This window comes from Rana temporaria, chromosome 4 (assembly GCF_905171775.1).
Source record: "Rana temporaria chromosome 4, aRanTem1.1, whole genome shotgun sequence".
Taxonomy (NCBI): Eukaryota; Metazoa; Chordata; class Amphibia; order Anura; family Ranidae; genus Rana; species Rana temporaria.
The window spans coordinates 360,328,074-360,344,613 of NC_053492.1; the positions used below are offsets into that span (position 1 = coordinate 360,328,074).

Sequence of the window (16,540 nt, forward strand, 5' to 3'; positions counted from 1 at the left end):
ACACTCGGCGTCCATAGCCACCAAGTGTATGACTCAGCCCCGCCCACCGGCGCCCATGTCATTGGATTTGATTGACAGCAGCGGGAGCCAATGCCTGCGCTGCTATCAATCTATCCAATGCACAGAGTGGCCCCGATCCTCCTGTTCTGGGGTCCCACGGCGGCTATCTCGGCTCCTCACTACAACAGATAACCCCCTCTGGGAAACTCTCTCCTGAGGGGGTTACATCTAGGGCGCACTCCCGTGTCATACACTCGGCGTCCATAGCCACCAAGTGTATGACTCAGCCCCGCCCACCGGCGCCCATGTCATTGGATTTGATTGACAGCAGCGGGAGCCAATGGCTGCGCTGCTATCAATCTATCCAATGAAGAGTAGAGAAGCCGCGGAGAGAGCAATGCGGGATCGGGTCCACAGAAATTCGGGGCTCAGGTAAGTAAACGGTGGGGGGCCGGACACTGCAAGGTGTTTTTTCACCTTAAGGCCTCGTACACACGACCGAGAAACTCGACGGGCGAAACACATCGAGTTTCTCGTTGAGTTCCTCGTTAGGCTTGCGTACACACAGTCAAGCCAAAATCTCCTTGTTCTTAAACGCGGTGACATACAACACATACAACGGCAGGGGAAGTTCGATTCCACTGGCTAAACTTTTGCTGGCTGCTTTTGCTAATTTCATGTGTTTGCGTGTTAAATAAAAGCTTGGTAAGAGACGATTTGCACTTTTCAGTCTGTTACAGCTTTAAAAATGTGTTATCTCCATTACAAATGCTACTTTTACTCCCATCTCATACTTTAATCTGAGCTTCTCGTTGAAAACCACCCCGTCGAGATCCTCGACGAGCCAAATCAGACTCCCGTCGAGAAAATAGAGAACTTGCTCTCTTTTTGGCTCGTCGAGGTTCTCGACAGTTTCCTCGACGAAAATGTACACATGACCGTTTTCCTCGGCAAAAAAATATCTCCCAGCAAGGTTCTTGCTGGTTTTTGCCGAGAAACTCGGTCGTGTGTACGAGGCCTAATGCATAGGATGCCTTAAGGTGAAAAAACACAAAAGTTTACAACCCCTTTAAGTAGACTTTCCACACCTTTAGCAAATTAACCGCTTTGCTTCTTTTATAAAAGAAATGTGTTCATTTGGCAGAGAAAGGATACATTTTAGAGTATGATCATTGAGTTGACAAATGAGTGTGTTCTTTATTGTGACAGTAATTTTTGGAAACATTTTATAACATCTAATTTATTTAAAGGTATCAGAAAGGATCGCAGGGGAGGACGTATGATGAAACACAAACGACAAAAAGAAGAGCAAGAGCAAAAGACTGAAGGCAATGCAACAGAGATAAGGGCAGCCTCCATCTGGGTGAACCCCTCTGTGAAAAGCATAAAGTTGAGCCCTGTATTGTCTTTAACAGCAGACCAGCTTATCAGTGCCTTAATGGAAGCAGAGCCTCCTATTGTTTATTCTGAGCATGACTCAACTAAACCACTCAGCGAGGCTTCCATGATGACCCTGCTAACAAACCTTGCAGATAAAGAACTGGTGCATATGATTAACTGGGCAAAAAGAGTGCCAGGTAATTACACACTTAATTATTTCTTATTTACATTGTTTAATTGTTTGATTTGTAGAAGTGCCCATACACAGGCTGGTTATCATAGCAGTTTTGGTTATGTTAGAATTACATTTTTAGTAAACATTCCTATCACAATGTACTTAAGACTTGTATGGACAGCTTGGTACACCTTCCTATGACCATAGGTCTTTGTGGCTGCTCAGCTCTATACATTTAAAAAAAAACATGAATAGAATAAGACAAATCTATATGCAATAAAGCATTTGTGTGTCTGGAGAATTACATGAGAAAAATAATGAGATGAGATAATGAGAAAATCTACCTCAAACTTAAGGCCGGGTTCACACCTATGCGAAATAGTTGCGACTTAAACTGCATCCAATTCGCATAACATTATAAAATACATTGATTTCAATGAGGCTGGTTCACATATGTGCGATGCATTCGCACAGCGCATTGACGAAGAAACGTGTGCTTTTTCTAGGCATTGCGGTGCAGCTCAGGTGCAAATTCAGGCCCATTATCTTCAATGTCACGCATCTGATTCGCACATGTGTTCATTTCTCTTCAGGATTTCTCTCATTCAGCTCAATACACTTCCCCCCTCTCCCTCCCCTCTCCCAGGTCTCCAAATTCGCATCTAAAATGGAGCTGATCTGCTTAACAGTTCTCTTATCTCTCTGCAGAGATAAGAGAGCCTAAATTTACACCGCACAAGTATAAATCCGGCCTAAAAGTTTGGCTCCCTTAGGGTAAGGTGACCAGATTTTTAAAATGAATTCCAGGGACATATTTTTTCTTTACTAGTAATGGCAACAATCAGCCTCTCAAGTCTTACTCTTCGGGCCCCGGTACTGCTGGATGGGGAGAGGAGGAAGATCACCACGCCAGGGAAGGCAAGGAGATAGGCAGGTGGCTTGCCAGGATTTGAGTCAAGGCAAAAGAACATGCGAGCGAAGCTGAATGGGCATGCGCCCAAAACTGAAGAAATATTCCCTCAGCTCCGACCAGCACATGATAAGGGGCACAGATAACGGGAACAATACAACCCCCCTATGCTAAATTTTTTACTTTTAATTTTGAAATTGCCCCTGCCCCCTATTAAATCCAATCTGAGGACAAAACCAGATACAGACTTGGTCCGGGGACAGTGTCCTCAATCAGGGGACTGTCCCCTGAAACTAGGGATGTCTGGTCACCCTACCTTAGGGGTCAGAAACATATTGACAGGAAATGCTCCTGATTTTGATCATCGTTTATTAATGATCACTTTCAACAGCCGGTGGCAGTTATTACACTGGGAAGCTGTTTAACTTGCTGGAGAACCCTCTTGATTTATTCAAATCTTTTATCTTCCTATACAAAAGTAATTCAACAGATCTTTCTCATGAATCAGCCAAGGGTGACAGGTATCTCCCCACCTATTGATACCTGCCTGTCTGTGGCCACCTTAAAGTGGTTGTAAACCCTTACAAACCACTTTTTCTACAGATAAGCCTATACTAAGGCTTACCTGTAGCTAGCCTGGATATCTCCTAAACCTGCACGGTTTAGGAGATATCCCCCTGTAGCTGCATGTGCCTAAATCAAGCTGCATGTACCGTTGCTTCAGTTAGACTGTGCCATTACAGGCAGCTCCTGCGCACATGCGCAGGAGTGATGTCACACGGCTCCGACCAATCTCAGAGCCGGAGTCAGCAGCCTCGGAAGGAAGAGGGGTGAAAAGATGGACGCAGCCTGCACAGGGGACAGCGCAGGATTCGTTTGCAGGTAAGTGTCACATAATGGACTAATATGCAATGCATACTAACCCATTATGCTTTTAATTTGCAGGGTTTTCAGTGAGCAAAATAGGAAGTAAAACCCATTAGGGTTTACTTCCTCTTTAACTTCTAGTTTATGCAGCTTTAAAGCAGTATTAAACCCTAAAGCCTTGTACACACGATTGGATATCTGATGGAATCTAATCTGATGGATTTTTTCATCGGATATCCGCTGAAGCTGACTTTCATCAGTCTTGCCTACACACCATCAGTCAAAAATCAGACCGTGCCAAAAAGCAGTGACGTAAAACACTACGACGTGCTGAGAAAAATGAAGTTCAATGCTTCCGAGCATGCGTGGACTTGATTCTGAGCATGCGTGGATTTTTGACCGATGGACTTCCACACAGACGATCGTTTTTTTCTATCGGTTTTTTATCCATAGGAAAAATTTAAAACATGTTCTATTTTTTTTCACCGATGGAAAACAAACCGATGGGGCCCATCGGTCTGTTTTCATTGGACAAACCGATCGTGTGTACAGGGCTTTAGCCAAAATGTATTATGTTGCAGCTTACCAGTCATTATATGTAGTGTCTGCATCAGTTTTCTTTTCATTGCATTTTTTTCTCTCTGTTTTCACCTGGTATTCTGGCCAGTAAATTCGGCCACCGATAGATCAAATCTTCAGCAAGAACTGGCCAAGATTCAAACCATCTATGGGCAGGCTGATGTATCCAAGTCTATCTATCGATCCACTTGGGTGCAAGCAGCCTTTTTAGATTTTTTGAATGCAGTTACCAGTGGCTATAGCCTCTAGCAGTGATCATTGTGTTCTGTTGGCAAGGAAGGCTCAATGCAGCAAGAGGAATTTCCCCATGAACACTGAATGTGTTAATGGGGGAATCAAGCAATTTATTAATATATCGAAAATACCTCATGAAGTGGGATTGTATAGGCAACGAATAAAATTTTCAAAAATATATATGAAAAAATAACAATTTATTACAAAAATAGTTACAACATGTACAAAAATATCTCGAGCATTATAGGAATATACATAGTACAAAAACAAAACATGGATGATGCAGATACTGTCCGGCATACGGTACCATCACCATAAGGGAGGTAAAGTTGTAGCTGAAAGGCCGACGCGTTTCGAATGCTACGCATCCTTCATCAAGGCATAAAACAAGTATTGCATCTAGAGTAGAGCAAAAAATATTTTAAATACATTCACATTAAATCATTGTATTCTCTCCATTGAAGTGCAAAAGCACATACACATCCTCTTCCTCGAGTAGGGAAAAGGCATAATTCACAATGAAGAGGACTCACCTATTGCTTAAAAAGCTCCACGCCCAGGAGTGTGGGGCAGAAGGCCCCCCGGTGTTCAGGGACGCCGATGTCTCCTATGGCAGGTTGCACCATTTAAAACAAATCCCCATTTGAATGTTACTCATAGAGTGGATAGAACCAATTGGTTCAATTTGGGTGGTGTTTTTGCAGTCCTATATAAAGGAGATATATCAAAGACTTGTGTCAAAAATAATAACCCAGCATTTGAGCCTCAAAAAACTGGTTGGGAATTGTATTCCAAACCGTTCATGGAAAACTCACCACCAGTAGTTTGAAGTCTTTGTATCCAAAGAAGGGGAGAGCCGGGTGCAGGTAAATCCTGAAAAGATTTGGGTTGCCCAGACAGATTCCCCTTGGAGAGGAAAGACAGCTCCTTGTTCTCCTACATATGGAGAGGGAATGACACCACCCAACCCTCTTGGCCCTCCTTAAGTACTTACCTTAACTATATTCAGGTGCTGTAGTCCTCCCCCTCATCACCCATCAATTGAAACATGTTCTTCCTGAGAAGCCATGTGTGGCTCCTTATTGTTTTCAAGCAAACCGCCGCTGTTACAAGGCGCATTGTAGCGCCGTCATTCAGTGTATATCGATCCGCGTCATTTCCGGAACCGGAAGTATCGCCGCGGCCATTTTGGTAATGGGATTCGAGTGCCAATCGATTCACCGTTGTGAGTTGCCATTCGATTGCCACTCGAATGCCACCCCAATAGGACTAAGTTGTCATTCGACTCGCCATCGCGAATTGCCATTCAATTGCAATTCGATTGCCATACAGTTCGCCCCCGTAGCCATTTTATTGGTTGGTTAAATCAGGGATATCTGAAAACCTCTCAGCCGGATCCGGAAGTTCCCCGGCGGCCATTTTACAAAAGGGCATAGACCTAAATTGGACGTTTGATTGTATGTCTTGTTAGAGAGTAGCAACTTGATTGAAAAAGGTGCAACTATAAGGGGTGAAAGTAGGAGGATAAGAACGTTCAAAAGATGACCTTGATCACAGTTTGAAACAGTCATCATAAGGGCAAAATCGAGCCCAAGTTTGTGTGTGTTATGGTAAGGCACTATTCTCCTGTAGTTCTTGAATGAACCACTGGGAGACCTTTGGGAGAAAAAAGCCACAGCTGCCTTCTATATCTACCCAAGGGGATATGACTATCCCCCTTTGTCTGGGACTTTATTAGAACACAGCACCCACGACAACCGACTATGTATTCTCTACCAAAGGTGCACAAAAACTTGCAAGACCCGCCGGGACGTCCAATCATATCTGGCAATGGATCAATTTCGGAATGTGTTAGTCAAGTAATTGACCAATACCTCCGACCCCATGTACTTGACCTACCATCCTATACTAAGGATACAATTCATCTTCTGCAGGTGTTGGAGGATTTAACCATACCTCCAGATGCTATCCTAGTAACTATAGATGTAGAATCACTCTACAATAGTATTCCGCACCAACTGGGGTTAGAAGCCATCAAGCGGGTACTCAAACAAAGACCAACCACAGATTGGAAGTTTAATCATTTCATTTTGACTATGCTGGATTTCATCCTCCAGCATAACACTTTTCTTTTCCAGGGCTCCCACTACCTCCAGGTACAGGGTGTTGCTATGGGGACGTGCTGTGCACCCTCATATGCAAACCTGTACCTGGGGGAGTGGGAGCGGGAATTTTTGTTGGGTGAAAGTGCGTCTATGTGCGCTGCTAACATTCTTGTTTGGCAGCGCTACATAGACGACATTTTTATTGTTTGGGACGGTCTGGAGAATGAACTTCAAGAGATGTTGAGGCTGATGAACATCAACAGCTTCAATCTTTTTTTTACCATGTCATACAATGACAAGGAGGTCAGCTTTTTGGACATACGTATCTTTAAAGAATTGGATGGTGCACTTGGCACATCCTTATTCAGAAAGGAAACGGCGGGAAACACTCTGCTTCACGCGGAGAGTTTTCATCCGGAAGTACTTAAGAAATCTATCCCATATAGTCAGTTCCTTCGGCTTAGGAGGAACTGCTCCACGGATTTTGACTTTCAAAGGGAAAGCGACCTGCTAACTGAACGCCTCTTGATAAGAGGCTACACAAAAACCAGCCTAAAAAAGGCTTTCAACAGAGTGAGAGATACAAATAGACGATCTCTCATCTTTAAACCCAAAAATACCAGTAAGAAGGAAGAATCCAACACTAGGGTTATCATAAATTTCTCCAATGAACATCAAAAAATCCGAAAGACGATCTCCAAGTTCTGGCCTATCCTGACAGAAGACCCTATTTTAAAGAATCTAATCACAAACCAGCCACAAATAACTTTCAAGAAAGCACCCTCCTTGGGTACACTTTTGGTCAAAAGTGAGTACAAGGGTATAAACAAAAAGGATCCTTGCAAAACATTTGGCACCTACCCCTGCGGGACGTGTGCCCAATGTCCCGTCATAGGGAGGAGAACCACACTGACACTGCCAAATGGGGATACCTTCTCCCTGAAACATTTTGCAAATTGCAGAACACGGGGAGTGGTATACCTCATGCAGTGTCAGTGTGGTTCTTTCTATGTGGGTAAAACCAAACAGGAACTACACAAGCGAATAGAGAAACATATGCATTCTATGCGCATTTGTAATCTCTATCTCCCATTGGGTCGACATATAGCCAAGCATCACGGCTATCATATGCCTAACTTAAATTTCACTGTGTTGGACCGCATTCACATTCCCCTACGGGGGGGTGATTGGAACAAAACTCTACTGCAGCGCGAAATGCGTTGGATTAGATATTTAAAGGCTACTACACCTCCCGGCCTCAACGAAAGTGAGAGTTTTAGGCCTTTTTTGGAGGGTTTTTCTTCTGGCAAAACAGATTAGGATCTCAAGCGGGGATGAAGAATGTCGTCCCCGATTTTGATTTCCTGGATGACTTTGCCCACATTTTCCAAATCTTTCCCCCTTTCCCCTTCACTGTGAACGCAATAGACATTTTCAGGTTAGGGCCCAGCACATATATGACACTTAGAAATAGGGAGGGTTGTTTTGTTCTCTTTTTTTTTTTTTTTTTTTTTTTTTTTTTTTGTTTTTTGCTTATCTTTATTATATTTGATATGTTGTTTGACTCGATGTTTCCCTTCCACCGTATTTATGCGGACTGATTTGAAGGGATTCTTTGTCATAATTGGGACTTTGATATTTGTTTTTCTTTCTTGCACTTAACCTAAATTTGCTCTTTTGGTTCTATAGCTTGGAAGTGTGGGTCACGGGCCAACCACCCCGGTCGAGTGGACATCGGTGTCTCTATGGCTATTATGCAGGTTGTTTTCCATTTTTCCTCACTTTGTTTGACTCATCAGCTGCCAGGGGAGACTTTGGGCCTTGTACCCAAATGTCATTGAATCTACCAAAAGGGGGATAGTCATATCCCCTTGGGTAGATATAGAAGGCAGCTGTGGCTTTTTTCTCCCAAAGGTCTCCCAGTGGTTCATTCAAGAACTACAGGAGAATAGTGCCTTACCATAACACACACAAACTTGGGCTCGATTTTGCCCTTATGATGACTGTTTCAAACTGTGATCAAGGTCATCTTTTGAACGTTCTTATCCTCCTACTTTCACCCCTTATAGTTGCACCTTTTTCAATCAAGTTGCTACTCTCTAACAAGACATACAATCAAACGTCCAATTTAGGTCTATGCCCTTTTGTAAAATGGCCGCCGGGGAACTTCCGGATCCGGCTGAGAGGTTTTCAGATATCCCTGATTTAACCAACCAATAAAATGGCTACGGGGGCGAACTGTATGGCAATCGAATTGCAATTGAATGGCAATTCGCGATGGCGAGTCGAATGACAACTTAGTCCTATTGGGGTGGCATTCGAGTGGCAATCGAATGGCAACTCACAACGGTGAATCGATTGGCACTCGAATCCCATTACCAAAATGGCCGCGGCGATACTTCCGGTTCCGGAAATGACGCGGATCGATATACACTGAATGACGGCGCTACAATGCGCCTTGTAACAGCGGCGGTTTGCTTGAAAACAATAAGGAGCCACACATGGCTTCTCAGGAAGAACATGTTTCAATTGATGGGTGATGAGGGGGAGGACTACAGCACCTGAATATAGTTAAGGTAAGTACTTAAGGAGGGCCAAGAGGGTTGGGTGGTGTCATTCCCTCTCCATATGTAGGAGAACAAGGAGCTGTCTTTCCTCTCCAAGGGGAATCTGTCTGGGCAACCCAAATCTTTTCAGGATTTACCTGCACCCGGCTCTCCCCTTCTTTGGATACAAAGACTTCAAACTACTGGTGGTGAGTTTTCCATGAACGGTTTGGAATACAATTCCCAACCAGTTTTTTGAGGCTCAAATGCTGGGTTATTATTTTTGACACAAGTCTTTGATATATCTCCTTTATATAGGACTGCAAAAACACCACCCAAATTGAACCAATTGGTTCTATCCACTCTATGAGTAACATTCAAATGGGGATTTGTTTTAAATGGTGCAACCTGCCATAGGAGACATCGGCGTCCCTGAACACCGGGGGGCCTTCTGCCCCACACTCCTGGGCGTGGAGCTTTTTAAGCAATAGGTGAGTCCTCTTCATTGTGAATTATGCCTTTTCCCTACTCGAGGAAGAGGATGTGTATGTGCTTTTGCACTTCAATGGAGAGAATACAATGATTTAATGTGAATGTATTTAAAATATTTTTTGCTCTACTCTAGATGCAATACTTGTTTTATGCCTTGATGAAGGATGCGTAGCATTCGAAACGCGTCGGCCTTTCAGCTACAACTTTACCTCCCTTATGGTGATGGTACCGTATGCCGGACAGTATCTGCATCATCCATGTTTTGTTTTTGTACTATGTATATTCCTATAATGCTCGAGATATTTTTGTACATGTTGTAACTATTTTTGTAATAAATTGTTATTTTTTCATATATATTTTTGAAAATTTTATTCGTTGCCTATACAATCCCACTTCATGAGGTATTTTCGATATATTTGTAGTACTATGGGATGATGGCAACTACATGCTATCATATGTGAGTTGGTTCTTTTTTCCATCAAGCAATTTATTTTCCGTCCATCCGTGGTGGATAGAAAGAAAATTGCATAATCTATGGGCTGCTTTACACACCTCCTTTATTAGTGAGATACAACTCTGGATGAATGAGTCTGTGGGGAGGAGAGTGTTAAAGTGTTAGATTTAAGTACACAAATGCCCTGTACACACGAACGGTTCATCCAATGAAAATGGTCTGATGGATTTTTTCATCAGATATCCAATGAAGTTGACTTTCATCAGTCGTGCCTACACACCATCAGTTAAAAAAACAATCGTTTCAGAACGCGGTGACGTAAAACACAACGACGTGCTGAGAAAAATGAAGTTCAATGCAGGGCTGTCTTAATGAGAGGGCACACCTGGGCCCCTGTTTTTTCCCCAAAGCAGCTGGTTCTTGAGCCCACGCTGCCACAAAATTGGGGGCCCCATGATGGCACTGGGAGTGTTAGATACACAGGGGAGGCAGTCTGCCTCCTACCTACTTGATGCCTGTTTACCTGCACTGTCATCATTGTAGGGGGCCCCAGAGCAGTACTTTTCCCAGGGGCCCATGATGTTATTAAGACGGCCCTGGTTCAATGCTTCCAAGCATGCGTCAACTTGATTCTGAGCATGCGTGGATTTTTAACCGATGGACGTGCCTACAGACGATTGTTTTTTTCTATCGTTTTTTTAACCATCAGATAATTTTAAAACAAGTTCCTATTTTTTTCACCGATGGATAAAAAAACGATGGGGCCCATGCGGCATTAGAGATCGAAGCCAATCTCCACCTCATACTTTAAAATCAGTTACAGCAACAGAAATTTCCTTTTGGGATGAAGGTTTTGCATGAATAAATAATAATAAATTATAAAAATAAGAATTTGTGTAAATACTGCTTTTATCTAGCCTAGAAGTGGAGTAGTGGTTAAACAATGAAAGTAGTGTCACATAAAAAACCCATACGTAAATCATTGTATTGAAACAAGGTAAAACTAAGACCCCATACATTCTATTCAATTTTTGTCTTCAGATTTACCAAAACCATATAATATGAGGTCAAACCTTAAAGCCCTGTACACACGATCGGTTCATCTGATGAAAACGGACCGATGGACCGTTTTCATTGGATGAACCAATCGTGTGTGGGCCCCATCGTTTTTTTATCCATTGGTGAAAAAAAATAGAACCTGTTTTAAATTTTTCGTATGGTTAAAAAAACAATAGAAAAAACCAATCGTCTGTGGGGAAATCCACGCATGCTCAGAATCAAGTCGACGCATGCTCGGAAGCATTGAACTTGACTGATGAAAGTCAGTTTCATCGGATATCCGATGAAAAAATCCATCGGATTAGATTCCATCAGATATCCGATCGTGTGTACAGGGCTTAAGAGTTTCAATTTGTATGCAATCTGGCAGGCCTTTGCACTACATGGTTTTGGTAAATCTGAAGACAAAAATTGGCAACAAAATCTAATAGTGTGTATGGGGTCTTACTTAAAGAGGTTCTTACACAGCTAACTGTGGTTGAAGAAGGAACACAGTTGAGGGAAGAGGCTGTGGGGGAAAAAGAGAAGCTAAAATGCTAGAGGGAAGAAGAAAAGAATCAGACAAGGCTGAGGGAAAAAGGAAAGTATGGTGATGATGAAGAGGAAAGAAGAGTACCCCAGAGGCTCACGTAAACTAATGTTAATTCCATCACACTATATTACAACTCCAAAAAATGGGTGGTCAGCCTTGATGATGGGAATTGATTGAGCCAAGGCTGCTAAGTGCATACAAATTCATTATGTTTATTATTGAGGACTGCCATTATTTTCTTGTTCATAAGTGTGCCATGTACATGACTCTTTACCTCTTCGAAGCTAAGTGTCAGGAACTTCCACACACTCGCTATTGTCTGCTTCATGTGAGTGATAAACATGCGATCCCATCAGGTTATGTTTTATATCGGTTTATGTAGAAACACTTCCCAAGGGGTTTTGTGTAGGTTAATATGGAGGACCGTATTGACCATAGTGTATATATCCACTGTTTTTTGACCCTGGGAAATGTCCACCAGATATGTTTCATACAGTATCTCACAAAAGTGAGTACACCCCTCACATTTTTGTAAATATTTTTTTATATATTTTCATGTAACAACACTGAAGAAATACAACTTTGCTACAATGTAAAGTAGTGAGTGTACAGCTTGTATAACAGTGTAAATTTGCTGTCCCCCTCAAAATAACTCAACACAGCCATTAATGTCTAAACCATTGGTACACCCCTAAGTGAAAATGTCCAAATTGGGCCCAAAGTATCAATATTTTGTGTGGCCTTCATTTGTTTTCCAGCACTGCATTTAACCCCCTTGGGCATGGAGTTCACCAGCACTTCACAGGTTGCCAGGTTGCTCCATGACGACATCACAAAGCTGGTGGATGTTAGAGACCTTGAGCTCCTCCACCTTCCGTTTGAGGATGCCCCACAGATGCTCAGTAGGGTTTAGGTCTGGAGACATGCTTGGCCAGTCCATTACCTTTACCCTCAACTTCTTTAGCAAGGCAGTGGTCATCTTGGAGGTGTTTGGGGTCATTATCATGTTGGAATACTTCCCTGCGGCCCAGTCTCCATTGGGAGGGCATCATGCTCTGCTTCAATGTGTCAAAGTACATGTTGGCATTCATGGATCCCTCAGTGCAGACAGCACTCAGGCAGCCCCAGACCATGACTCTCCCACCACCATGCTTGATTGTAGGCAAGACACACTTGTCTTTGTACTCTTTACCTTGTTACCCCCCACAAACTCTTGACACCATCTGAACCAAATAAGTTTATCTTGGTCTAATCAGACCACAAGACATGGTTCCAGTAATCCATGTCCTTAGTCTGCTTGTCAGCAAACTGTTTCTGGGCTTTTTTGTACATCATCTTTAGAAGAGGCTTGCAGATCAATTTGATGCAGTGTGTGACGTATGGTCTCAGCACTGACAGGCTGACCCCCCATCCTTTTAACCTCTGCACTCATACATCTATTTCCCAAGGACAACCTATTACTCCAATCCTCTGGAATTAAGGCGGTATCGAAGCCTTGTTCCCTTTTTGGGCAATATGATGGGGCTTGCATGTTGGCAGGGAGATGAGGCCCTGGGTTGTGAGCAATGAACCATGTAACTATAGACCTGTTTAACTTCTATATTTGAGAAGATACTGGAGAGTTTAATAAAAGACCACATAGACCAGTTCTTGCTGGAAAAAAATATTTTCTTGATCATGCATCCCCTCTCACCGTTTCAGGTCTGATTTCAGCCCAAATTTTGGGCTGAGTTTGAACCTAAAATTGGCCAAAAGATGCACAGGGCTTCTGTGCAAATTCGCACCAGAGCCTCAGCCGAGATATGTGGATCAGCTCCACAGAGAGCCAGTTAAAATCTCCTGCTATTGCAAATTGGATGCGGGGAGAATGCTCAAAAATGTCACTCTCTAGATGTCCAAAGTTGGTAGAGACATCCCAAAAAGACTTGCAGCTGTAATTTCAGCAAAAGGTGGCTCTACAAAATATTGACTCAGGGGGGCTGAATACAAATGCACGCCACACTTTTCAGTTATTTATTTGTATAGAATTTTGAAAACCATTTATCATTTTCCTTCTACTTCACAATTATGTGCCACTTTGTGTTGGTCTATCACAGGCATGGGCATCCGCAGACATTTTTTCGGGGGAGGGGGGCGCTTCGGCAGCAGCAATACACAGTCGCTTTAAACACTTTCTTCGACTGCTAGCTGCTGAATAGCGCAGCTAAAACGATGGTAAAGTGCCTCTTTTTAGCGGTGGTTTACCGATAACGTGGCCAGCTGGCAGTGTGAAATAACTCTTGAGATAATTCAGCTTCACTCCATGCCCATATAAATATAGCCTAGAGATTGTACAGACACCCATTTCAGCACAGATGGATCCCCCTTTAGCACAGACCCCCTCCCTTCAGCACAGACCCCCCCTTCAGCACAGATGGACCCCCCCATTCAGCACAAACCCCCCCTTCAGCACAGATGGACCCCCCTCCCCCATCCCATTCAGTACCTCAGATGAGCGCGGCACAGGTACAGCAGGTTCCCTCCCCCTGTGTACACATAAACACTGGAGGGGAGGCAGCTTCACTCTGCTCACTGTGCCTGTGTGACATCCGGTCCGGAACGGCTCAGGCAGCCTGCGACTGCGAGAGAGGGGGATGGTTGATCAGGTGCAGTGGTGTCACCCTGCACCAGACCACCCCCCCTTGCAATGCCACGGCCAGCAGCTTGCCTCTCTCTCCCTGTTCTAACCTGCCTGTCACCACGGCACTGTCACTGCTTCAGTCACGGAGGGGTGTCTTCACTCTTCAACACCTTCTTGATTCCAGGGGGGGTCAATTGCCCCCCCATGCCCTATGGAGCAGACGCCCATGATCACAGGGATCTCCAAATTATGGCCCTCCAGCTGTTGTGGAACTACACGTTCCATGAGGAATAGTAAAACTCTGACATTCACAGACATGACTAGGCATAATGGGAATTGTAGTTTCTGAACAACTGGAGGGCCATAGTTTGGAGATCCCTGGTCTATTACATAAAATCCCAATAAAATACATTTACACTTTTGGTTGTAACATGACAAAATGTGGAAAACTTCAAGGGGTATGAATACTTTTTTAAGTCACTGTATGGACAAGCACAACAAAATCAATTTAAGTAAACAATGCATCTTTGAATCAATTTGTATTTGGGAAATAATGCATACAGTGAAATCAAAGTATTCTGCTTCATCAGCCTGTGAAAGTTGGATATTTCCTTCCTGCTCCCTCTTGTTATGACTTTCTCTGCTGGCTAGAAAACTCTATTTTCTTTCTATCTCTACCAGGGTCAAAGGTATATCCTAGTTACCATAAAGTAGAAAGGCCAAAAATTTTAAAAATAAGGACATGTCCAGTTTATATGACACTTGGAGCTTACAAGAAGATTGGTCTTAATGAAGGGAGGCTATACCTCAGAAATGCATTGGCTTTTATATCATAAAGTGTACAATCTTCCAAATAAAGTGGATTCAAGTACAATAGTAGAGTCCAGGCATAATGTATTTTAGTGTTAAAAGTGCAGAGACAGAAATTATACATTTTAAAATTATGAGCGCCTATCGCCGCACCGATTGGTGCAGTTAATGGGGGAGTGGCATTATAAGCCTGTGTCTTAGTCGTGTCCTACACAACGCAAACGAAAGTGACACGTCCGCTCCACCGCAGCCTTGCCCAGGAGCAGGATGTGTTTGGATTCTTGCTCTCATATCGAGGTCTGATTGGCGGTTCTTCCCCTGGAGGAGACGGTGAAGTTCTGCTCAATATATTTTAACTCAAGTACGCGCAATATATGAGGGGATTGTTTATGTGGGGGCTTTTATATTATATATAAATAAATGGAATTATGCTATGTTGGCTTGTTCTTGTTTGTTTATCTGGGTTGGAGCCTGCAGCACTTTATTTTCTCCCTGGCTGATGTAGAGTGCAGTATTTCATCTGATGTTGATTCCATGCTTACTGTTTGGCTATTGACTTGCTCCGGTGAGGGGGTGTGTGTTCTCACGAGGTGGACCAGGAATTTTCGGTGGAAGGTGCACACTGTCTATTTCTGTAGGATCACCCATGGACACTGTTTAAATCTTTTGCACTTGATCATCTATCTAAAACAATTATTGTGGGGTTGGCCATTTAACATTTACCAACATTAGCGCTGTTTTGGTATAGGACTGGTACAGTTGGACTGTTTTCTAGTAATTTTATATCTTTCTCTGGATTTTAAAATTATACTTACAATTGAGCATTATACCAGTTCACATGCTAAGAAAAGTTCACCCGTTTAAGGGCAACTAGGTGCATATATCAATGCCAAAGAAATCAGTCCAGTAATGCTTTTTGTTATCTACTGCAGAATGTCATGGGAAAGTCCCTCATAAAGGACATGCCATTAATTCTAAAGCGCTGTCTAAATTGACAGCACTATATAAGTACCTTAAAAAATAATAATACTAATTCGACTTTTAACTCACTCACCATTCATTCAAGGTGTATCTCTAGGAGTTTTTGAGCAACTTAATTTTAAATATGTAATACAGATTGTGCCCACAATAATCCCAAAAGTGCTATAATTTTTCTAAATAAAGAGAGCACAACAGCAGTTGTTTACCAACAGGTGTACTGTCATTAATTAAAACCTCACACAAAAAGAAACAGAAAGTGAGGAAATTACTTTGAACTCTTTCACTTGCATGTGTAAATTTTAGCTTGAGCTTTTTAACTCTGCAACCAGACTTTTTTCAGCAGGAGGTAAGGAAAAAACATGTGTAGTGGAGCCAGGAGCGCTACCTGTTGATTGTCCATGGAATTGAAAAATAATTATATGGAAGGTTTCATATTTACGTGACCTAAAATAAAATATAAAATGACCATCAAGGACAATAAAAAAGGAAATGTATACAAAATAACTGTACAATTCATTTAATGGAGCTAATAATTAGTACATTTTATGAGAACATGCAATGCTCATTGATGTTTCTTTTAATGAATGGTTCGTGATCTGTTGATAGTATCATTTCTTTCACACTGAACTTTAAATGATAAGTTGAATTACGTATGTCAGGCGTTGTGTTACAATCATCCTTCTTCCATGCCTCATTTCCCATTGATAAAACCAAAGAAGGGTATCCAGTGTCGTCCTTTATTTTTTTATAAATATTATTTTGCAAAAAAATACAATGAAAATCACTGCACAAAAAT

At 42.5% G+C, this 16,540-nt stretch overlaps 1 protein-coding gene across 2 annotated transcripts in view; it reads left to right on the top strand.

Annotated features, from left to right (window-relative positions):
- Positions 1-16,540, top strand: part of ESR1 (estrogen receptor 1) — a 403,168-nt gene that overhangs the window by 333,332 nt on the left and 53,296 nt on the right. For both annotated transcript variants that reach the window (XM_040350882.1, XM_040350881.1), the window contains one exon: positions 1,251-1,577. In XM_040350882.1, coding sequence (XP_040206816.1) covers positions 1,251-1,577 — 327 coding nt within the window. The remainder of the gene's footprint in view (positions 1-1,250; positions 1,578-16,540) is intronic.